Source organism: Phodopus roborovskii, unplaced genomic scaffold, assembly GCF_943737965.1.
Source record: "Phodopus roborovskii unplaced genomic scaffold, PHOROB, whole genome shotgun sequence".
NCBI classification, from domain to species: Eukaryota; Metazoa; Chordata; class Mammalia; order Rodentia; family Cricetidae; genus Phodopus; species Phodopus roborovskii.
Genome location: NW_026126691.1, coordinates 3,285,909 through 3,311,609, shown reverse-complemented (window position 1 = coordinate 3,311,609; position 25,701 = coordinate 3,285,909). Strand labels below are relative to the sequence as shown.

At 40.4% G+C, this 25,701-nt stretch overlaps 1 protein-coding gene across 1 annotated transcript in view; it reads left to right on the top strand.

Moving 5' to 3' along the window:
* Adk (adenosine kinase) overlaps positions 1-24,168 on the top strand; it is a 266,620-nt gene extending 242,452 nt beyond the window's left edge. Inside the window, exon 8 of the mRNA XM_051174772.1 lies at positions 23,372-24,168. Coding sequence (XP_051030729.1) covers positions 23,372-23,496 — 125 coding nt within the window. The 3' untranslated portion in view covers positions 23,497-24,168. The remainder of the gene's footprint in view (positions 1-23,371) is intronic.
* The last annotated feature ends 1,533 nt before the right edge of the window (positions 24,169-25,701 follow it).

The window sequence follows — 25,701 nt, the reverse complement described above, 5'->3', positions numbered from 1 at the left end:
TATAAAACCTGGTGTTTTGTTAGGGCTTTTTTTTTTTTTTTTATGGCTTGTTTTTGTTTGTTTTGGGGGTTTTTGTTTTTTGAGACAAGGGTTTCTCTGTGTAGCCCTGGCTGTCCTGGAACTCACTCTGTTGACAAGACTAGCCTCAAACTCAGAGATTCTCCTGCTTCTGACTCCTGAGGATTAAAGGTGTGTGCCACCACCACCCAGCTTAATGTTTTGTTTTGTTTTTTTAACTTTTTTGTTTGTTTGTCATAGGAAGTGAGCATACCTGTGGCACAGAGTACATATTTTGTGGGAACTGATCCTCTAGTTCCAGCATATTTTATAGGGTTCCAGCATTGAACTCAGGTCTTGTGGCTCAGGAGCGAGCACCTTTACCCAGTGAGTCATCTCACTAGTCCTTATGCCTCCTTCATGTCATTTATTTTGGGGTATTGTTAGGTAAATATAAAGGAAGGAAGTTTTTAAGGGCTCTGGTTTCTTTTGAAATGGTCTCAAGTATCCCAGACAAGCCTTGACCTTATTTTGTAGTTTGAACTGCCTCTACTTCCTGAGTACTGAGATTACACTAGTGTGCCACCACACCTGTTTTATGTGTTGCCAAGAATCAAACACAGGACTTTATGAAAGATAGGCAAGCAGCATACCAACTGAGCCTTCATACAGAGACAGTTTTAATGATGGGCCAGAGAGTGGGTAGGTTGGGTTTTATAAATTATATACAGGATTTACTTTTTTTCAGAAAGTAACACTGTAAAATTATATTATAATAATAATGTTCTATAGTTCTCTAGCCAAACTGAAAATAGATTGATTCCCCAATTCCTTCCAGAGGCTACATTCTGTTGACACACTCCACACACACACCCTCCACCCCTACCCCACCAGTGAATAAGAACAGTATTCTCAACATATTTCATTTCTAGCTGAACCAGACTCCAAGCACTGGATTTCACAACACACTGCTAAAATAAAAGTTGAGAAACTAAGGTGGGCATGGAGGCGTGCACACACACACACATATAAGCTCAGTTGACTCAGGAGGCTTTGCAAGTCCAGGGCCAACGTGAGCTACATAGTGAAGTCCTGTGTATAAAAGAAACCAAGATAAGGAGCTGAAGAGATGGTCCAGTAATTAAGTCTACTTGCAGCTCTTCCAGGGGGTCTGAAGTGAGTTCCCAGCACCCATGTTTCTCTGTTCACAACTGTCTGGTCTGGAACTCCAATTCCAGGGGATCCAACTTCCTCTCATATCAGAAGACATCTCCACAAATGTGGTACACACACATACAAATAAAATACATACTGGGGAGGGGGTTAGAAGGCAGACTTAAATTAAATAATGCCATTGATAATCCTGGAATTGGTTACCATTTTTCTTATTATAGACCTACTCTGGGGCTTGGGATATAGTCCAGTTGGTAGAGCACTCTCTGCATGAGTGAAACCTCAGTTCTATCCTTAACATGACATAAAACAGTGGCTATGCATGCCTATAGTAGCAACACACTGGAAGTGGGTGGAAGCAGGAGAATCAGGAGTTCAAAAGATCAAGGCCTCTTTCCTATGTAGTGAGTTCAAGGCCAACAGGGATACTTGCTACTCTGAGTTTAAAAACAAAAGTCGTATTCCAGTGAGTTCCCAGTGTCAAAACACTGTGTCATAAAATGAGATAATAGCCTAATGTCAGTCATCAGTGGGATATTCATGTTGGCATAGTTAGCACATTCTGTGTGTGAGTACATAACCTTTATGTTGTACCTTAACTTAGTTAGCTTAGGGGGGGTGTAGTATTTTGTGAAGGGCAGCAAATCTAACTCCAAGGCTAGTGTCAACTAAATAGCACTCTGCCACTGAGCTGTATCTTAAGACCTTATTTTGGTTGGTTTTTACATTTACTTATTTTCTATTTGTATGTATGTGTGTGGGCAACCGTGTGTCATGGCACACTTATGGAAGTCAGAGAGCAACTTGCAGGAGCTGGGATTTTCTTCCACCATATGAGTTTAAGAGATCAAACTTAGGTTATTGGGCGCTGCACCAAATGCTTTTACCCACTGATCCATCCCATTGGGCCCCAGACCTTATTTATGTTTTTGAAACTCAGACTGGGCTTGAGTTCATTGTACAACTCAAACTGAATTCAAACATGCAGCCCTCCAAAACAGGTTATTTTTTTTAACCCTGTTTACTACTAAGAGAAGTAAGGCAAAGAGAAAGGGAGGAACATGCCCTTGTCTAGTGCTGCTTAGTTGCAGGGTCAGGTTCCAAACTTCTGTAGTTTGGGTTTAGAGTTGGTACTCTGACAATGCAGTCACTGCACTGGATACTTCTGGAAACTCAACTTGAGAGAGATCTCATTAAAGCTAAGAACCACAGGCCAGCCTTCCTAACAGGCTCTGGCTTGCTAAAGAGAATCTAAATAAAATGACTTCATTTACTGAAGATGGCCTTTTGTTATCTGATTGGATGCTGAAGACACCAGGTAAGTTTGTTGCATTAGAAAAAGAAACTGAAAGTGCAGAATGAGCTTGATCCAGTAATGTCTTACTGAGCAGTAGGAAATAGGCAAAGCCTGGTCATAAACCTCCTAAGTAATCATGAAGCCCAAGCAGGCTGTATGAAGCAGCTGTTTAATTGCACTGAGATATGATACCTGACAAATCTGTCTTAAACAGTAATGGTTTTACATCTGAAAATAAATAAATAAGCCTATTGGTAGAAACCTCAGGTTCCCATCTCCATATCAGTGAGAGCCTTTCTCTTGGGATTAGAAGTAACCCAGCTGTTAAACTCTATCTTCTACATAAATGGAGAGGCAGTGACAACTTTTACATTACTAAATAGTTTCTTTTTCTTTGCTTCATTGCCTGATTAACATATCTCCTTTCTGATTGACGTGTTCTATCTTTAGACAGATAATATATTCATCCTGTTACTTTCAAGCTTTGCTGGCCTAAGAGTATTTCTGTCTTCTGTGACTTTGCATATCTAGATTCCAGTCTACAAAATATGGTGGTGATTTAACTCTCTGAAGTACAATAATTTTCTTCTCATAAATTTCAAGGTTTTTGCTAAAACATCAGTCTGGCTACCTTGTACTAATTAGATAACTCAGTACCAAACTGTCATGTGTTTCATTTTAGCCACTTAAAAGATACACACTTACGTCATGGAATCTCATCTATAATTTGTAAATGAGTACCCCCGGTGTACACCAATTAAATTCACAGTTCCAGCTCAAGGGTTTAGTGTGTGTATCAAATCCCTTTGGCCTTGACAAACATACCTCCTTGTTCTATGTGGAGATCTTAAATGCTTTGTAACCTTTGCTCTTTTATTTCTCAATGATAAAACTACTCCTTTCACATTCTCCCTCAAAAGCCCAAGTGTCAGGATTGTACCTTTTGAAATAGAGAAATTCTATAATCTCCAACTATGATTTCCTAATTTCCCAGGTCAGGAGAAATTTTCTTGTTGTCCTGCTGTGCTTTGTCACAGCAGGTCAGCCTTTTCATTTGGAACCCTCTTTGTCACTGCCATAGTAACAAATGGAAACACTGAGAACATTTTGTGACAGGCACTGTCATTGTTCCCAGTGAAAGTCTCTTCCAGTAAATGAAACTGAGAAGAAAAATCATAACAAACGATATGAAAAGGAACCTAACCAATATGTTCCCACTAGGCATCAATACCAGTCTGTATTAATATAATAGGGTTAGAGGAACAGTGTGTGGACCAAACCTACAAATCATCTTTAGACAGAAAGTGAATACACCTGTGACAGATGATGTCCAGGTCCCCCTCAGATAAAAGGCTAGGGTACTCTCTCAAGAACCAACATTCTTAGGGGTAGAAAATGACTCGAGAATGGTTAAATACAGCCATCTATAGATTATAAGATTATTTTTTGTTTGGTTGGTTTGGTTTTTGGTTTTTCGAAATAGGTTTTCTCTGTGTATCCTTGGCTGTCCTGGAACTCACTTTGTAAGTGTAAGGCTGGCTTCAAATTCACAGAGATCCATCTACCTTGGCTTCCCAAGTGCTGGGTGTATACCACCACCACCCACATTAGAACACTGTATTTTGAGAGTTAATAACTGAGGAAATGTATTGCCTAAAAGAGTGCCTATAATATGTAAAAGACTCTTAAGGTCACTTAGTGACCATTTTGCAAATAACTATTATGTTTTTTAATCTATTAAAATTCCATTGTCTAATTTATATTTAGAAAACAACTGATTTTTTTTTTTTTTTTTAAATTGTTTCCAGGCCCAATGAGATAATTCAGGGCAGGCAGATTCACTTTCTCTGGGTTCTCAGTTCAGTAGGCTTGGATGCCAAGCATCTTAACCAGAGGAGCCATCTTTCTAGCCTTCATCCTCCTCCTGAATTGTTGCTTCACAGTTTTATACAATGAAATGATACACAATTCCTCTGAGGATTTTTTCCAGTCACATAGCCGCTGCTAAGTTGTTCCTGCTCTGTATCTACCATAAGCCTTACTCATGTAAGCAACCCTAATTAAACTTAGTGGGCCATGCCCACCCTACCCACAAACCAAAAGAAAAGAAAAACCATGGAAGCAGAAGGGAAGCTAGTTGGGAGAAGGAAAAGGATTAGCAAGGGTGAGAAGGGTATAAAAGTGGATAGGAGGGGTAAATATGATCAGAATACATTATATACATGTATGGAATTATCAAAATTGTCACAAGAGAGGAAAAATCCCTGCAATGGCTTTTTGTATACCACCACCTTCCTTTGCTTTTCTGCTTTTACAGCTAGAAAGTGATGTGATGAGCATTCAGTACATTGTTTCCCACACTTTTGTACTCAGAAATCAAAACCTTTATATGACTACAGCTTCCTAGGGACTTACTTGAAGGTGGCTTACATGACAGCTACCCACTGCAAAGCAGCCCCATTGCAGTGATGCAAACTTCCCTGCCTTTCTACTCTAATAGGATATTATTTTGATTGATTTATTAAGGGAAAAATTCTTAAAACCGTCCCATGAAGAATGGAATTGACTTGGTCGTTGGAAGCAACCATAGACATTAGACCAACTTCATGCAGGGGAGCAGAGATATTCATACCTTGCAGTTATCACATGCCCAGAGAATAAAAGATAGATAACCTTGAACCAAAGTACCAAACTTCAAGAACCTGCTCTCTGACCTGAGATAATCCATAATTAAAATGACTAAGGTTCATTTTCTTACGGTTTTGACATGACAAAGTGTTTGTTGTTAGTGTCCTGACATGGAGTATCAGTTCACAAGTGGAACGAGTTTGAATATTGAAGTGGACATGCCAGCTGCTGTCAAATGGATCTAGTCAAATGTGCCATAACCTGCCTGACCCATAGTTAGGTTCTGATGCATAACTACCTCCACAACTTAGTGAGCTGAAACAAAAAATTTACTTATTTAAATAAACTTTAGTTGGAAACTGGGCCTAACCCATACTGGACAGTTCTCTCAGCCATAGTGTGTGATGAGATTAAGTAATGTGTCAAGGATCACTGCCAAAACCAATATTTAAATCCCAAATGTAACCCACAAGTTATTTTAGTACTTCCACCTACTAGATCATGTCACGACTTCCATTCCAAGTGAGGAGAAATGGCCTGCAGCATAGTTTTTTTAAATACTGGCCTGATGACTACTACCAGCCTCTGATATAACAGAGTTGTTTGTTGTTTGGGTGATTGGTTTTGTTTTTCTCCTTTTAAAAACAGAGCCTCATAGTCTAGACAGATGACTCAGCCTTAAGAGCACTGGCTGCTCTTCCAGAGGATCTGGGTTCAGTTCCCAGGACCCACATGGCATCTTTGCACTCCAGTTCCAGGAGATTTGACACCCTCAACATAGACATACGTGCAGGCAAACACCAATGCACATAAAATAAAAATAAGTCATTTAAAAAAAAAATAGATCCTCTAGTAGTATAAGCTCTCCGCAGATTCCCTATGTGGCTGACAGTGACTCTGAGCTTCTGGTCTTCCTTCAGCTACCCAGATACTGTACCAAGATTACAGGCATGTGCTCCTACACCCATTTCATAATGCTAGGGATCAAGCCCAGAGTTTTCTGCATCCCCAGCCCACAACAGAGGGGTTATATTGTTGTCTTTTGTTTGACTGGTTTGACATTTTTTGTCTTTATTTCCTAACTTCCTTCCATCCTCTTCATGTGTATATGTATGTGGAGTGTGTGTGGGTGTGTGTAAGCCCAAGACTAATATCTTCTTTCATCACTCTTCTACCTTATCCTTTGCGGCAGTCTCTCATTCAAAACCAGAGCAAGTCTTGCTACCAAGACTGTACTGGCAGTCTCTAGTTTCTGCCTTTTTAAGGCTAGAATTACAGGTGAGCTGCCACACACACACCCTGAATTTGGGGTTCTAGGTATATGAACCCTGGTCCTCTTGCTTGCACAGCAAGCACTTTAAGCCATGTCCCCACTTAATAACAGAGTTTTAAAATCAGTCAGTACCAGTGTAGAGAGGGACAAATTAGTAAGTTTTCATAAAGTTAAACATACTCTGTTTTATTTGGAAGGTGTTGTATTCAGTTTTAAATCTTGTCCATCTTGCTGTGAAGGAGTTAAATTATCATTGGTTCATTAGGTGTGTTTATACTTGTATGGGCCTGAGATATATCTTAACAGCCAGTGGTGGCACACACCTTTAATCCCAGGACTCGGGAGGCAGAGGCAGGCAGACCTCTATGTTTGAGGCCAGCCTGGTCTACAGATCAAGTTCCAGTACATCCAGAGCTACATAGAGAAACCCTGTTGCATGACAATAAGCGCATTTCCTGCTCTTAAAGAGGACCAGAGTTCTTAACCAAACAAGTGAAAGACCTATATGACAAGAACTTTAAGTGTTTGAAAAAAGACATTAAAGAAGACATCAGAAAATGGAGAGCTCTTCCATGCTCTTGGATAGGTAGGATTAACATGAAAAAATGGCAATCTTACCAAAAGCATTCTACAGATTCAATGTAATTCCCATCAAAATCCCAGCACAATTCTTCACAGACCTTGAAAGAATAATGTTCAACTTCATATGGAAAAATGAAAAACCCAGGATAGCTAAAACAACCCTGTACGATAAAGGAACTTATGGAGGCATCCCCATCCCTGACTTCAGGCTCTACTATAGAGCTATTGTAATGAAAACAGCTTGGTATTAGCATAAAAACAGATAGGTGAACCAATGGAATCGAATCAAACACCTTATCAACCCACACACCTATGAACACCTGATTTTTGACAAATAATGGAAAAAAGAAAGCATCTTCAACAAATGGTGCTGGTATAACAAGATGTTGACATGTAGAAGAATGCAAATAAATCCATATCTATATCCATGCACAAAATTCAAGTCCAAAAGGATCAAAGACTTCAACATAAATCCAACCACAATGAACCTCATAGAAGAGAAAGTGGGAAGTAGCCTTGAAGGCATCTGTTGTGAAAAAGGATGGGGGGTGGGGGAACAGATAGGCTGAACAGATGTTTATTCGGGGAGAAATAACTTACAACAGAGATAGATGAACACCAGCAGGTTCCAGTCCCAAGGCTGCCTCTAGATGCTCTCTGTCTCCGTCCAGGAAGCAAGAGAGAGTTCTGGGGGTTCCTGACCCCAGACCTAGTTCTCCCAGGTCAGGTCTGCCCCTGTCCCCGCCCCCAATGGGCATGGTCAGTGCAACAGGTGTGGGCTGGGTGGATATCTCACTACAATTCTCCTTTTAGTCTAAAGAAAAGATTTAGGCTTAATACAAAACTATATACAAAGACAGTGAATATCAAGTATTCTCTAAGAAAAGGAGAATCAAGAACATACAAACTTAAGACCTACATATCTAGTCCTAGGGTGAAGGCATAACAGAGATTTACAATAATTGTCCTAAGCTGGAAAGCTTAAGTCTAGCACCTAATATTCCTATCTAGGAAGAGAGAATAATAGTTGTGATAGTCTAATCTTCAACGTCATCAAAGACCTGAAAAGGAAGATAACAATACTAGGGTAGGCAGCTTCCAAACCGTGCAACAAGGACAGAAGCAGCAGGCTATCAGGACAGTCACCCAAAGTCTCACAGCAATGTTGGTACAACCAGTTTTGGCTAAGGCCTAGAGTATCTGACAGACGACTACAGAAGCAGGGAGGTAGAAAGACTGTCTTACCCTGACTTAGCAAGGTTCAGCAGTCTTCTATGTTTGTCTCCTACAAGCACAGTAGGACAGCACATCCAAGTCAGTGGTCGAGGTGGGGCAGTTCTTTGCCCAAGAGGCCATTAGCCAAGGAGAGGGTGGACTCCAGAAGGAGCAACATCAGTGCCCAATTTATTTTCTGAAAATGCACTGTGATGTCCGAAGCTATATTGTCTCATGTCAACAGATACTAATATTAAAACATTTAAATGCCATATTCTTCAGGTCTATGAAATGTTTGAGATTAAGCATTTATGTCTGACTAATCTCACAGGTATAAGAAACATGGGTAAAGATAATCTGTAATACTCAGGAACCTGGTTATAAAAATGGTTGAAACTTCCTTGAATAAAGCAGGGACAATTACTTTAGCAATATAACTATGTACATATATATACATGTAAATCTCTGAAACAGAGGTAGAGTAGAAATATCTTGACCAGAGGTAGATCTCTATAGTGCAGCATGATAAAAAATATCGTGAATTATCTTGAACATAAGCAAAGGTATACATCCGAGAAAGGAATACAAACTTAATTTTACGTAGGTTACAACATATAAGAATCTATAGCAATGTAAGTTGTATAAACTAATAATTACTAAGATAATTCACAAGAACATAAGTTAATCTATCTATATCCCATCTAAACCATATCTCCCCCAACCATACCCTATACCTGTTTAAAAGATACCCAAGTCTGAGCATCACCTTCTATACCTAACCCTAAGTAACTAAAACCAACCTTATGCAGATGAATATTATCCCTAAAAGCCAAGAGTGGGGGAAAAGGGCACCATTACCTTAATTTCCTGCTGAAATGGGACAATGATTACTCCATGGGATCCTGTAGAAGAAAAATTTTAGTAACAAAATTTCTCGAAAGTAACATTTGTAGCTAGTTTCTGTTTGGCAGGAAATGCTTGACTGAAGTTCTACCTGAAACTCTGTTCAGGGTGTAATAAAAAGGTGTATCATTTCAGCTAGCTAGTCATGAGTTGTCTCAAGCATAACAGTCCCAAACCAGTTTTAGGGTAATGTTTGTAGTCCAGATGCATTAGGTTGAATCAAATGGAAACGATGAAGTGGGGTTCCATCTTCTTTCTGGGGAGTTTAAAGATTGCTGTTAGGAATTGTTATTCCTTGTGGAAAACTTAAACATCAATATCAATGTAAAAATTTCAATCTTTAAGGTATGCATATTGGGAAAGGCAACAATAAGCATGAAAATGTATATGTGGAAAATTAGGATTTCAGAGAGAAAACTGAGTATAGGCAAATGACAGTCCCCAGATTTTGTTTTCTTCTGCCTTACACCAATTGGCTTCTTGATTTAAATCAGAAACTGTGAATTCAATGCTTGAATTTAGAGAAGGAAAGCCAAATCCAGCTCCAAAGCCAGCATTGGTTTATATGAACTGGGACCAAAGGAATACTAGGTAGTAAAGAGAAATAGATTCCTATATAGAAATAGTTTACTGGAATTAAATATTGGTACCATATATTAGATGGTTCTTTCTGGAGAGCTATCTTCTCTTCTGTAGGTACTTACACGTTCAGTATCTTTTGGCTGTTTGAAGATGGGTATTTTCTGTTTCCTGTAAAGACAAGAACAGAACACTTCCCCTACCTTTGATAGGTCTCCACACAACTCATGGGAACTACTTTGGCAGATGACTTGTCATTTCTCTTCATTAAGATGTTTCCCTTGCTCAACTCAGATCTTGATCCACTTCGATGGTATCCACAGCTTTTCTTCTCCTGTAGATACAAAGGGGAAACACATATCCTGGTTTCTATACTGAGGTCAATACATCCTTAAAGTACATTGGTTGGTTTAGTTGAAGAGAGGGAAGGAAGAGAGGTAATATGAGCAAAGGGATCAAGACCCAAACTAGTAGGAGCTCACTGACTCTAGACTGACAGCTGAGAAACCTGCATAGGACCAAACTAGGCCTCTTGAATGCAGGTGACAATGGGAGACTTGAATGTTTGTGGGCTACTGGCAGTGGGACCAGGAGCTTTCCCTAATGAATGAATGCCTTTTTGGAGCCCATTTCCTACTAAAAGATACCTTGCTAAGCCTAGACATGGAGAGGGGGCTCCTGCCTCAATGTGGTGATATGACAGAATCCGTTGACTCCCCATGGGAGGCCTTAGCCTCTCTGAGGAGCAGATGGGGGGTTGAGATGAGGGGAAGGTGGGGGGAGTGGGAAGAGGGTAGTGAGAGGGAACTGGGATTAGTGTGTAAAACAAAATAACGAGAACCAGAGTTCGATTCCCAGTACCTATATGGGGCTGCTCACAATTGCCTATAACTCCAGTTCCAGGACTCTGATGTCCTCTTCAAATCTCTCCATGAATGTGCACTGACATACGTACACACAATAAAACATGAGCAGAGGTCTGGGTCAACCCCCAAAAATAGCATATAATTACCAAATTAGAAGCTTTTCTCAGATATGAGAGATATATGAGTACCCTAACCTAGGGTATGAACACAAGCCCTTGGTTTTTGTTTCTATTATCCAGTTAACTTTTCTCTCTTTCCTTTTTTTTTTTTTTTTTTTTTTTTGAAACAATCTTACTATGTATCCCTGTCTACCTGAAACTCACAAAGATCTACCTGCTGAGATTTAAGGTGAGAGCTACCATGCCCTACCAACATTAACATTTTATAAAGTTAAGTGGGCAGTATTGGCTCACACCTTTAGTCTCAGTGGGAGGCAGAGGCAGAGGCACACAGATCTCTATGACTTCTAGGCCAGCTTGGTCTACAGAGTGAATTCCAGAACAGCCAGGGCTGTCACACAAAGAAACCCTGTCTTGAAAAACAAAGACAAAACAAACATTTTATAAAGTTTAGAACTATGTGTTTTTATTTCTGGCTCATAAAATGGCAAATTAAAAATGTGTCATTTTAGTATTTTAAAATATCTAGGACCAACTTTGCTATGAGAAGTTGTCAAGTATAGGTTACTGAAATGTATAAATAGTGATATAATGACTTCTTATGCCAACAACTACTGATCTATATATTCCTCAGCCCCGGCAGGTAGCTGCTGTGGTTGTTTCTCCTCTTCTTACTCCTCTTCTTTTTTGAATGAGAATTTCATGTAGCCCTCCTTAAACTCACTATGTAGCCAAGAAGGTACTTGAACTCCTGGTCTTCCTGTTTGCAATTACAAACATACCACCTATCCAATGTATAGGACACAAGGGATCAAACCCAGGGCTACGTTCATGCTAGGCAAGCACTTACATCCCCACGCCCCTGGATTTGGGTTTAATTCAAACATCCCATAACACTAGATAATAGAACTAAACAGGTTTCCATTTATAGCCATAGCAAGGAGGAAATAGCCTCAAGGAGACCCTGCTTAGATACAAACATAGACACTGAAGTCATTCCCATAGCTGAGGCTGAGAGCATGTGTTATGCTGGCCTGTCACAAAGCAACCTCTGCCTTCCTTAACTTCCTGTTTGGGTCAGGCCTTGCACTAACACACAATTAAACTTTGGTTTTCATTGTATAAATACTTGTTGTTCAGACCTAACCTTGGCAGACACAGTAGCTTTTTAATTGAACACTCATCAATGTTTGTTGATTTCTTTTTCCTTGAAAGTTTTGTTTTCTAATATATAGCTACATTACATGAATTAATCATTAGTTAGTAGTCAATATGAAGTTAAAACTGAACAAAATTTTACAGAGTAGACTACATAGAAAATGGGAAAATTTACATCTGAGCTCTTCCCAGTCCAAGGAAACCATTACTTTCACATCTGGATGGTCTGAACTAGCCAAATGGAAGTAGGAGTTTCCTGCCAGATGTTAGCTCCTTAAGCAACCTGTGGACATCTCTGTGAGAGGATCTGAGTCCTGGGTTTGCTAAAGCCATACCCACCATGAAAGCTCACTCCTAGTAAGTAGCAGACATTGCACATATACCTCCATTCATTAAAGCCAATGGTGTTTGCTATCACGAGGTGCAAGAACTCCCAAGGCCAAGAGAAACTATTTCAAGAATAAACATTCTAGTGAAATGCAAAATGCAGATGATGACAGTTTAATTTCACTAATAAAAAGGTGAGACTGTATTGCCATAAGTATTCCAAATGACTTAAGGTTATTTAACAAAGCCAGTTTAAGACTAAAGTATTCCTATGAAGAAAGAATCTGAATATGAAAAATCGTGGGCATTTATTTATGTAAACTTCCTGCTTCAGATCTACAGGGGAATTAGTTAAAATTTCATTCAGAGAAGCTGCACCCAAGAAGTAGAAAGGCTTTGTCCAGTTGAAGCAAGAAGCATCGTTAAGAAAGGCTAAGGACTTTGCACATGACCTCACTGTTGCTATCCTCTGTAAGGGGAAATATTGACATTTACCAGGCAGTTTGCTCCAGCTTTCTGATCTCCTGCAGTTTATTTTTATAACAACCTTATCAATAGGCCTCTTACCCAGCTCTCTAGGTTTAACTGAGTTGAGTCGATTTGTTACCACAGCTTCAAGTAGCTGTTACAGAACAAGCAAGACATCCTAATAAAGCTGTAACATGTTTACTCAAACAGAGTATTGATTTTACTTGGAGAGGGAAAAGCTGACACTTAGCACAGTGTCAGGGTGGATAGATTTCGCTGTAGTTTTTCATTGTCATCTGTTGTGGTTCTGAAACACCAGGGAAAGCCATCAGAGGATAATTAGAAGTAGCAGAAATTTAGCCCCTAAAATCAGTTAACCACTGGGGGGGTTCTATAGCTAATTAGCTTCTATTAAAAGTTTCCCCTAGTAGTAATAACTAGGAACTTTGAATAATATTTTCAGGTAGAATAGGACCCCAAGGTTGTGACTTGTTAAATGTATGAATGTAATGGCTTCAGGTATTTAGACTTTTTCTCAATATGGTAATTAAGCCCATTATAGCCAAAGCCAGTGCAAAGACAGAGAGCTGAACATGATTATCCTGAATAGTCACCATTAAGGCAACTATTCAGGCATAATTTATAACTTATCTTTGAGGAAGAATAAAATATCTTTAGGATATTCATATGTTTTGTCATGCATGTCAGGTGTGTAAAAATACCATGTTTTGTTCTTTTTTTGTTTGGTATTGGGGGGCATTGTTGTTTGTTTTGAGACAGTCCCATTGTAAAGCCCAGGCTGACTTGAAACTATCTGAACACTTGGCTGAATACTGTTGTTAAAGAAGATTCTAAGGTATTTCTGTTTGCTTTTCACTGCAGTAGTGTGTGTGTGTTTCTGTCTGTGTATCTGTGTCTATCTCTGTCTCTGTGTGTGTGTGTGTGTGTGTGTGTGTCTATGTGTGTGTCTTTGTGTGTGCGTGCACATCATAGCATGCACATAGAGGTCATAGGACAGCTTTGTAGAGTCAGTTCTCTCCCACCTCTGATGCGGGGTCCAGGGATTAAACTCAGGTCATCAGGCTTGAGTGGCAGGTGCTTTTACCCTCTGAGCAATCTCTGGGGCCCTCTTCATTGTAATTTTAATGATTAAGGTTAATGCACATCAAGCCAACACTGAGGAGGAACTGCATTAGCCTCAAGCATCATGAAAGATTTTTGTGTAAACACTCCACCTGCCATCTTGCAAACAGCTAGAAAAACATCACAGTGGGTGTGGAGGCAGGGATGACAGTCATTCACTTAGAACAATGAACAGGAAATGAAAACTCTTTGAGCATTTAGTGTGTCTTCCCATGTCTACAGTAATGTGTTTGGTGTTTTAGAGTAAAATTCTCAAGCCCTCTTGTACTGCTTCCTGCTCCTGTCTAAGTGACTGATGAAGGTTATGGCATCTAAGGGATGACTAGTTCTAAAGACTGGAGTAACAGACTGTCAAAAAGACAACAAAAAAAGATGTGGGTTCTTTGACTTTGGACTGGTTCCTCTCCTAGTAAGTTTACACTCTACTTCTGTCTGCCAGAATTACCTGACCAGACTGCTGTAACCAAAGCTTAAGTGTGCTCTCTGAGATCCTTAATATTCGCTCTCCATGTTGCTTTTCTTGTCATGTCCTCAACACAACTGACCTTTTACTGTTTTCCAAAATGTACTTTGCTCTACCATGCCCTTCTGTTTCTTCTGTGTATAATGTTCCTCTTTTTGAGCACCCACCAAGACCAATGTGTTCATGGGAAGCATTTCTTGATATCTCCAAATACAGTTTGTTTTTTTCTTCTGGAGCAGAAAATCTAAGACAAATACTATATCATCCTTCTTTGAATTCTTTGCTGTCTAGCTCATTGCCTAGATGTTCAGCTATACAATGCCTACAAAAATAGAGCCTGTCAGTTAACAGCCTCACCTGCTTGTGACAGTTTGGATCTGGTGTCTGTGGTGCAGAAGATGAGAAGGTTAAGCAAGTGGGAGTAAGAAAGCACCAAAGTTGACAATAAAGGCCAGGTTTCTTTGCTTTGCTTTTTTGTTTGTTTGTTTGGTTTGGTTTTTTGTTTGGTTGGTTGGTTGGTTTTTGTTTTTGGAGAGGGGGGTGTTTGTGTTTAAGACAGGGTCCCTAGGTGCCAGAACTGGGTGATTTTATGTGAGTTCAAGGCCAGCCTGCTACACATAGCAAGTTCCAGGACAGCCAGAACTATCGAAAGAGCCATTCATTCATTTGTTCATACATACATACATAGAGAGACAGATCCTACTCAGTAGCCCAGACTAGATAGATAGATAGATAGATAGATAGATAGATAGATAGAGACAGAATCGTACTCAGTAACTCAGTATCCCAGCTTTGAAAAGGCAGATGGGTTTTTTGTTTGTTTGTTTGCTTGCTTGCTTGCTTGCTCGCTTGTTTTTCGAGACAGGATTTCTCTATGTCACTTTGTAGACCAGACTGGCCTGGAACTCAAAGAGTTCCTGCCTTTGCCTCCCAAGTGCTGGAACAAAAGGTGTGAGCCACCACCTAGTCAGATGTCTTCTTAAGAAGGAAAATAAAGAAGTGGAAAACTAAGTGACCCAGAAATGACAGAGAGCAATGTGTGCGCGCACACATATAGACAGGAAAGGAGTTGGGTACTATTGCTTGCTATTTATAATATCATATCAGGTTTGCTTTAATTGCACAGTAATGCCTTTAAGAACAAAGGTAATTACATGATAACTTGTGTTACTACTCCCACATTATCTCTTAATAACTATGTAATTAACTTGTCACTACTGTACAGTGTGAAGTTTGATATTACTTACACATAAAGAGAATGGATAACTTCAGTGAACAAGCTGGAGTGAGGCCAAGGACAAAGGCAATCTAGAAATCACCATACTAGTGCAGTCAGAAAGCAAAGCCACAGCGAGGAACTTAAGAATTGTGACTTTCTGAAGATAGCTAGACACACTGGGGAGAGAATGCTGAGAACACTGAGGAATAGCTGGGTTTGGGGTATAATACAGAAGCCTGTATATAGTCCCTTCTGTTTGAGGAGGGTTCCTTTTTAAGTTAACGTGGGGTGAGGTGTTTGGTCATGGTTGTTGAGACATGCTCTCACTATGTCTTCTAAGCTAGCCTTGAACTGGGCCTTCACCCTGCCTCAGCCACCTAGAGACTAGGGTCATAAACATACACTTCTATACCTGGATCATAGTAAAAAATAAAAATAAAAATGATGGAAAAAACAGCTAAAGGAGGTGACAAGCACCTATAATCCAAGCCCCTGGAAGGTAGAGACAGGAAAATCAGGAATCCAAGGCTATCTCAGGTATATATTGAGCTTGGGGCCATTCTGGGCTACTTGAGATACTGCCTCAAAATGGAGAGGAAATCCTTTCTTATCTCCTTTCACCAGCATCTTGAATTTGTATGTGTGGTGTACATGCCAAAGATGTGCACCACCAGAAACTCTGACTCACTGCTGGTGAAATGAAAACTAGTGTGGCCACTTAGGAATATAGTCTGGCAGTTTCCTACACGCTAAACATATGTTTGCCATATGATCTAGCAATTGTGTTCCTTGGCTGCCCAAATGAGTTAAAAATGTACATCTGCACAAAAACCTATACACAAATGTTTATAGCAGTTTTACTTATAAATGACAAGACTAAGGAGCAACCAGGATGCTCTTCAGCCTGTAGGTGAATGAGTAGCAAAGCTGTGATGCATGCAGTTAACCATGATTAAGCCATTAAGAGGAGATGAACTGGGGCTGCAGTTATGGCACAGAGGTAAGGGCAAGTTTGGTTCCCAGCATCAGGGGATCTGACTCCAAAGGACACCAAACATACAGGCAAAATACTCATATACATAAAAATAACAAATCTTAAAAAAAAAATAATAAGAAATGAGCTAATAGGGCTGGCAAGGTGGTTTAATGTGAAAAGGTGCCTGCCATGGAGACTAAAGACCTAGTTCAATGCCCTAGTCCTACTCAGTAGAAGGAAAGAACTGGGCTCCAGCACATTGTTCTCTAACCTGAACATGCATGCCATGGCACAGCATGCCTGCCCTACCTCCACACTAAATAAATAAATGTAAAAAATAAGTACATATTGGTAAAGTAGTCAATTTCATGTTACATTTATTTTTCATGATATAAAAGTACCTTGGAAGCCAGGCATTGGTAGCACACACCTTTAATCCCAGCACTCAGGAGGCAGAGACAGGTGGATCTCTCTGAATTCGAGGCCAGCCTGGTCTACAGAGTGAGTTCCAGGACAGCCTCCAAAGCAATACAGAGAAACCCTGTCTCAAAAAACCAAAAAAGTGCCTTAGAAGCCAGGAGTGGTACTGCTCACCTTTAGTCCCAGCACTGGGGAGGCGGAAGCAGGCGAATCTCTGATAGTGGAGTTCCAGACAAGCCAGAGCTGAGTGCACAGTAAGACCCTGTCTTGAGGTTGAGAGGGACTTAGGCTGTTTGTTCATTTGCATTATAAAGGAATTCTTTATCATTCTTTAAATATTAGCATGCACATTAAATAAATTTATATGGTCTTTAAGTCTAATAAAGACTATTTTTTGAAGGTCCCACTTATAATTGATTATGTGTTATCTGTAATTCATCTTTGCTGGTTTTTAAAAAATAGATTATTGAAAAGGTGACACGCTCCTGGGGCCAAAGGTCTTGGCTTTTGTCAGCATCAGGTTTTCCTTGCCAAAGCAAATGAATCTTTAGAGCACTACACCAAGTTCATCGGCCAGTTCATCTCTTAGAAGGAGGGTGCTGACCAGCACTTAGCTCCACAGAACATTCCACAACACAAGCTTTTCTTACAAAGATCATAGCAGGAAGAATGAGGAAAACAGATGTTGCTTATAAGGCTTCTAATAGTGTAAACCGACCCCGCTCTGGATCTGGCATCTGCCCCCTTTGTTGTGTGGGCCAAACATTTCGGTCTCATAGTTTCGCAGAAAGTTTATACTAACCTTTGCCTACTACCTGAAGACTCTGATAAAAAAAATACTCTTGAGAGAATGTTATTAACCAAATTAACTCTCTTCTGTAATTGGGCAAACTTATTTTATTAAATACAGAGGATTTTCTGGAAAAGAGGAAGGGCATAAATCTGGTGTAACGATTTCTGCAGGTCATTATATCACAGCTTCAAATTAACCTTCAACTACACCCTGCTCCCTGGGCTGCCCAGGACCTCAGGGAAGGCCGGAAGTCGACCTGCAGAACAGTTTCTCATTATCCTCAGGCCTGAGCACTTGAGCACAGCAACTGCTCAAGTGCCCGGGGGGGGGGGGCAGGTTTTTCTGGTTTTGTCCTATCTTATTTGTAGCTACACTTTTTTCCTTCCTTCTTTCTTTTATGTTTTTATAATTTTATTGTAGTGCAATTGACATACAATTAAATGAATATTCTTTAAGTGCATTTTATAAACTTTGAGGTGTGATGTGCTGCCCTATGAGTGTTTCCCCTATTCCCATGCCCTTCCTTAACCCTTCCTTCCTGCCCCAGCTCATCCATTTGGATTGCCTCCATATGGAAACTGTCACAATAAGGCTGCTGGGAAGGTTCATTTTCAAATCTATACATGTCTACATTTATTTACCTTGGGCAAATAGCTAGAAATAAAATGACTGAGTCATATAGTAGGTTAATTTAACTTTTTAATCACAAGATTTAATTTTATTTCTGTATGAATGAGTGCTTTCCTGCATGTATGTCTGTGCACAGGTGTGCCTGGTGCCCTAAGAGACCAGAAGAGGGCTAGACTCCCTGGAACTGGAGTTACAGACTGTTGTAAGTGCACATGTGGGTGCTGGGATGGAACTCTGGTCTTCTGTCAGAGAGGCCTGTGTTTTTAATTACTGAGCCATCTCTCCAGCCCCAAACATAACTTTTTAAAGTACTGACAAATAGTTTTCCCAAGTGGTCTTACCACTTTCCATGCCCAGGGGTGGTCAGATGCTCACTGGGTAATGACGCATACTGTGCAAACCTAACCACCTGAATTCTGTTCCTGGAGCTCTCCTAAGAGGGGAAGAGAGAAACACAAAGTTGTCCTCTGTCCTGCACACACCCACTGTGGCACATATTCCGTCACACACATCTGTTCATACAGTAATAATTAAATAAAGTTGTCTTTATGTTCCCTAAATCAATGTGCTTAAGGTTTGGGAAGATGCAAGCCCTCACTCATCAAGGCTTCATATGGACTGTTTTGCTACTTTGTCATTTTAGTGACTGTTCAGTGGCATTGCCACAATCTATATGTGTTCATCCTGTCACTGAGGTATAAAGTGAGTTTGATCCAAATTATTGTGTCTTCTGTAAAAGTTTGTACTTGGGGTTGGGGGTTGTCACCATGACAGAGAACTTCTGAAGTTATCTTCAGCAGACCCAAGCCCACAAAGATTTTCTCCTATGATTTCTTGGGTGCCATAGTCTTATTTTTTGTTTTGCTTTGAGGTTGGTTGTTGTTTGGCTGATTGTTGGTTGGTTAGTTGATGGTTGGTTGGTTGGTTGGTTGTTGGTTGGTTGGTTGGTTGGCTGGTTTTTGTAGTACTGGGAATTGAATGGAGGGCCTCTCACAGACTAGCCAAGTGTTCTACAACTGAGCTCCATCCCCAGCCCTTCAAACCCAGTTTCTTTTCTTTTCTGTTCTTTTTTATTCTATTTCTGATTTTTGAGGGAGAGTCTTCTAATGATGCCCAGAAGGCCTCCTGCCTCAGCCTCCTTAGGAGCTAGGCTTATGTAAAGTCATATTTTAACAGCTTCCTGTGTGCTCATAGTTGATTGGTAGTGCATGAGTCGGTGGCGGGTTCTGCAGAGCTGATGGTAACATGGAGTCTCGGCCTGGTAGCATTTTCTCCATTGCCTACATTTATTTTCTTTTCCTTAATGCAGCTTTGTCATTTTTAGTGGCTGCTCTTACACGACTTTCTCAGACATATTCCTAGGTATTTCACAAGTTTGATAATATGAGTAAATTGTTCTTTGTATATCACTTTTCTTTCATTTTTTGTTTTGGTTTTCAAGACAGGGTTTCTCTGTGGCTTTGGAGCCTGCCCTGGAACTCGCTTTGTATACTACGCTGGTCTCGAACTCACAGAGATCTGACTGCCTCTGCCTCCCGAATGCTGGGATTAAAAGTGTGTGCCACCACCACCTTACTTTTTAATTGTTCACTATTAGGTATTATTGTTTTCTGTGCACACATGTGTATGCTAGTGTAGCTCTTGGGTTGATTTTTCAGTTGATATCTTCCCACTTTACTAAACTCAGTAGTACTCATATGAGCTTTCTCAATTCCATGGGATTCTTACAGAGATCCATTTTTACATTTGTGCAGGGTTCTTGTTTTGGTTTTTGAGGCAGTCTCCTATTACCCAAGCTCTCCTCAAACTTCCCTGAAGGGCTGAGGCTGACCTTGAACTCCAGCTCCCAAGTGTTAGAATGAAAGGAAGTACTACTCTGCCATGCCAACATAGACCAGGATGTAATCTTTGTCATTATTGATACCATAGAGTGCTTAGCAGTGTCCCTGCCTCAACCCACCAGGTGGACATTACCGTTTTTTTTTTTTGTTTGTTTGTTTGTTTTGTTTTGTTTATTTATTTATTTATTTATTTATTTTGAGGGAAGATGTAGGACAGGGTCTCACTGTGTAGCTTTGGTTGTCTGTTGTCTGGAACACTTTAGTCCAGGCTGGCCACAAAGTCACACAGAACTACCTGCCTCTGTTTGCCCCCATGCCTGGCCTTGCCTGCTTGTTTTGAGCTACAGGCATAGACAATCCTGTGTTTTTCAAATACTGAAAGTGACTTCCTTTTCTATCACTTTGCTCCACTAAAATCTCCATGATAGTGTTGAAGAGCACTTGGGCTTGGCAGATGGTACAAACCTGTTATCTTAGCATGCAGGATGAGGCAGGAAGATGCCAGCTCAAGTCAAGTCAGTGTGAAGCCACCCTGAGCTATATCAGGAAACCTTGCCACAAAGTGTAAGTGTGTGTGTGGGGGGGGTTACGGGGTGGCAAACATTCTTGCTTCATTTGTAGTCTTAAGGAGAAAATGAAATATTCATCTTTTACCTTAAAAATATTAGCAGTAAATTTTTTTTATAAGTTTCTTTCTCAGGTGGAGAAGTTCCTTTCTGTTCCTATTTTCTGAATTTTGAAAATTATAAATGGGTATTAGATGTTGTCATTTTTTTCTGTATGTATTTAGATGACCTAAGGTCTTCACACTTGGTTTGTCGCATTACATTAATAGTTTAAATTTTAACCCAACCTTGATAGCTTGAGGTAACTTTTTATAATTTTTATTATCTTTTCTATAATTTTTAATACTGTTGTATGTGTGTGCATGTGGACATGCACATTCCCTGGCACCTGTATGGAAGTTAGAGGAGAACATTTGGGAGCCTGTTCTTACCTTCCATAACTAGCTTATTGGTGTGCATGGCAAGCACTTTCATCTGACAAGCTATCTCATTGGCCCTTGTTAACTTGTTAGGGGAGCAGGGATTGAGGTGGGTTCTCACTACATAGCCATTGTTACCTTGGAGCTCACTATGTAGATCAGGCTGTCCTCAAACTCACAAAGTTCCATCTATCTGCCTCTCACCCCTAAATGCTCAGACAAAAGGCATGCCCCACCATGCCCAGATGCTGCTTTTTTTCAAGTGTGACTTTTTTCCTGCATGTATGCAAGTGCACCACACAGAGATCAGAAAATGCCATCAGATCCCCAGGAACTGGAACTAAAGGGTTTGTGTGGATTCTGAGAACTGAACTCAAGACTTGTACAAGAGCAGCCAGTGCTCTTAACTGCAGAGCCATCTCTCCAGCCCCTTAGTATCTTGTTAAAGTGCTGTTTGGTTTTGATTTACTCAAATTCCCTTCATAATGTTTGCATCATGTCTTAATGTTGTGTATGTTCATAAAGATTATTATTTGTAAGGCTTGTGTCAAGGGTTAAAGTAGAAAGCATTCCCCTTTTTTCCATTTCCTAAAGACTCTGCAGCACTAGTGTTGTTTTTCTTAAATATTCAGTCAAATTCACCAGTGACACCATCTAGATGTGGACATAGCATTTGATAAGAAACAGTTTCTTTATGAATCTGAGCATTGCCAGTAAGAACAGGGACATTGAGGACCATGGCACACCTGAGGTAGACGTGGGCTTGTCCAGACAAGAGTGATCTGGGGTCTTCTCTCTAAGACAGACTTTCTGAGACAGGCTCTTGCTATGGAGCTCTAGCTGCCCTGGAGCTCAGAGCTGTCTGCCTCTGCTGGGATCACAGGTGCCCCACCCTCAATGTGGCTAAGTAACCTCCGACAACCTGTCTCTCAGGGAAATGTATGGTTGGCCTGACCTGTTCACAGTGCTTCTAAGTTATCTCTTAATTTCATTACACCCACTCCACAGTGATGTCACCACTCCTATCTGAGTCATACTGGCCTCCTCTGTCTGGCCATCTGTCTTGTCAGTCTGTCTAGAAATGTATTTGTTTTGGCTTCCTCATACTCCCCATTCCATCCTCTCAACCCCATGACACTTGGGACAGCCCTGGGTTGTCTGCCTTGTATGTGACCTGATAAACTGAAGTCACTTTCTATTGTTCTTCTCCTCCTCCTCTTCCTCCTCTTCCTCCTTCCTCCTTCCTCCTCCTCCTTTTTTTGAGGCAGGGTTTCTCTGGGTAGCTCTGACTGTCCTAGAACTCACTCTGTAGACCAGGCTAGGCTTGAACTCACAGAGATCCACCTGCCTCTGCCTCCTGAGTGCCACCACCACCGACCTCTATATTATCTTTATGTAAGTGTCAGGCAGATGTGGTGCTCAGCTGGGGAGTTAGTGGGTTTTATTGCTTCCTCTGGAAAGAACACCTTCATTCATAGCTAATCTCTCTCTCTTTCTCTCTCTCTTTCTCTCTCTCTCTCTTTCTCTCTCTCTCTCTCTCTCTCTCTCTCTCTCTCTCTCTCTCTCTCTCTCTCTGATTTTATTGGTTTTGGAAACAGACTCTCACATAGCTAAGGCCTTGAATTTACTTTGAAGCCTAGGGTGACTTTGAACCCTGGCTCTCCTGCCTCTGTCTCCCAAGCTGGACATTGTAGGCGTACACTGGCAGGCCTCACACCACTTTACATGTCTCTCTCAAGAGACCATAGGGTTTTCTTGAAATGGTATTGTACTAAGACTATCAATACATACAGAAGGAATCAATCCACAAGGAAGGGGAGAGTGTTAAACTATAACTATCATTTCAGCAGAACTTGCTTTAAAGTTCCCTCTAAATGAGACATATTGTGAGTGTGTGTTTGTTAGACTTCCTTACTCTGACAAAATGCCTGACTTTACAAAGCTTCGAGGAAGAAGGGCTTGCTCCTCACACTTTCAGAGGTTTCAGTAAAGCAGGGTAGTTCACAGGTTATGACCTGGAAGCAGAGACACTGTCTGCACTGCAGGCTTCCTCTTCCCCTTCTCATTCCTCTCAGGACCCAGCTACCTCCTAGGTGGTGCCACCCACAAGCAGGGCAGACAAATCACACTCCTGTAGTTACCAACATGCTTATGGTTGGACTCTACCAGTCTGCCAGGCCCATTTCTGACCATCAACTCAAGATTAACCCTTCATGCTGAGACTTTAAGAGACCAGAGGCATTGGATGGTAGTTGAGCTCTTGATATTTCTAATGCTGTTCCACAACACTCACGTTCTCGCTTCTGTCTGTTGTAGGGTTTCTCTCTCAACTGGTCTATAACAAGCCTCTGACGGAATGTATTCGTGCCGGCCACTATGCAGCAAGTGTCATCATTAGGCGAACGGGATGTACCTTTCCTGAGAAGCCAGACTTCCACTGACAAAACAAAGAAAACTCAGACTGGGAGGTACAGGCTGCGGTGACCCTGTCCTCTCTTCCTGCCATAAGAGAGAATAAATGTATCTGCTGTCTTTGCCAACCATGATTCTCATTATTAATTTAGAGGGCTCAATACTGATCCTACAACTTTTAGTCTCTGAAATCTGGGGGGAAAATAGTTTGTTAGTGCCTCTTAAATGTCAAAAAGGAATACAACATTTCAATAGAAATTTTTATTTCATTTTCATTGTTTGTAAATTCATCTGCATTTAGTAAATTGATTGTTTTTTTTAACATTTCTGCTTTAAATACAGGTGCAATTTAATATAATAGACTTTTTAATGAAATTAATGCGAACATCATTCTTGAGCTTTTTATATAAATATATTTAATTTGGAAGTGTGTATGTACAACCATCACATATATATCTGATAAATGGTCAAGGTACAGAAATGTTTATCACACCAAATTATTCCACATAAGCTCTTAAGTGTGCTTTAGACATGCGATGGACTTGGGACACCCGATTCCCCCAATATTTGCATCATGTTATTCAAATCATAACCTGTGCTTACTGACGGTACTCTGTTATTTGATACAAATAAATTACCATATAGGAATCTTTTCCGTCTTGGCTTATGCTCAATAAAACTAAAGAAGAAATTGTTATTTAGTACTATATGATTTTATTCCACTCCTACACATCACCAAGAGAAATGAAAACACAAAAAAGAATGCTTACTAATCTCTTACAATGTGTGTGTGTGTGTGTATACACACACACATATTTATATACAATGTAATATATGTGTATGTGTGTGTGAGTGTATGTGTATTGTGGGGGAGGGCAGTGCTCCTCAGGATATGGCTTGGTTGCTAGAGTGCTTGCCCAGCATGCACAAAGCCCTGGATTTAATCCCCAGAACCATTTAGACTTGGGAAGAAGAGGGAGAGAGATCAGGAGTTCAAGGTAATTTTCCACTACATGAGTCAAGGCCAACCCAGGCTACAGTTTTCAAAAGAGGAATAGTTTTACACTTTTGCTTTATTTTGGTTTTAGTTTTTCGAGACAGGGTTTCTTTGTGTTTCTCTGACTGCCCTGGGACAAGACAACCTGGAACCAGGTTGGTCTTGAACTCAGAGATCCATCTGGCTCTCCTTCCCAAGTGCTGAAATTAAATATATGTGCTACCACTACCCAACTTTGCTTTGTTTTTAAGACAGGAAAGATAGGATCTTGTTGTGTATCCCTGATTGATCTAGAACTCGACAAAATCTACCCACCTCTGCTTCCTGAGTGCTAGGATTAAAGTGTACCATCACACTCACATTTTACATTTTAGTTAGTTTTGTTTTTTATTTTTTTTCTGAGACAGGTTTCTCTGTGTAGCCCGAGATGTCCTGGAACTAGCTCTGTACACCATGCAGGCCTCAAACTCACAGAGATCCACCTGTCTCTGCCTTCCAACTTTTATTATTTAAAGATGTAAAGACAACATTGTGATACACATCTTTAATGCCAGCACTCTGAAGGCAGAAGCAAGTGGATCACTGAGTTCAAAGCCAACCTCATCTGCAGAATGAGTTCCAGGCTGGCTAAGGTAAACAGTGAGACCATCTCAAAAAAAGTAATTTTAATGAATATAGGTATTTTGCCTGCATTTATTTATGTGTACCAGGTGTGTCTGGTGCCTGCAGAGGTCAAACGAGGGCAAGGAATGATGAGAATTGGAGTTACAGACAGTTATAAGCTATCAGGCAGGTGCTGGGACTCAAACTCTGGTCCTTTGTAAAAGTAGCAAATATTCTAAATTGTTCATAGTGTCTGCAGTCTCCCACCCTCACCAACAGTCCATGGATAGAACAGAATACCATAGTTATAAAAAACTACATTCCAACTTAGAAAATATCAAAAGTTTTAACTGTTGGAACTATCAATTCTGACCTAAATTCAAACCCACATCTCCACAGTTGGGTGCCCTGGGACATTCTGTTTGACCCCTCTATTTAACAAGTGCTATTCAAATCTTAGAGGTTCAGAAAAGAAAATCTGTTTACTATGCTATAACCATTGTTCTTCCATGAGAGCTCACTGATTTCAGTTCATTACAATGGATACTCAGTCTAGCTGTCAAAGATGCTCAATGCCCAGATCAGTTAAAAAAATATCTTGAGTTTTGCTTTGGTTTTTGTTTTCGAGACAGAG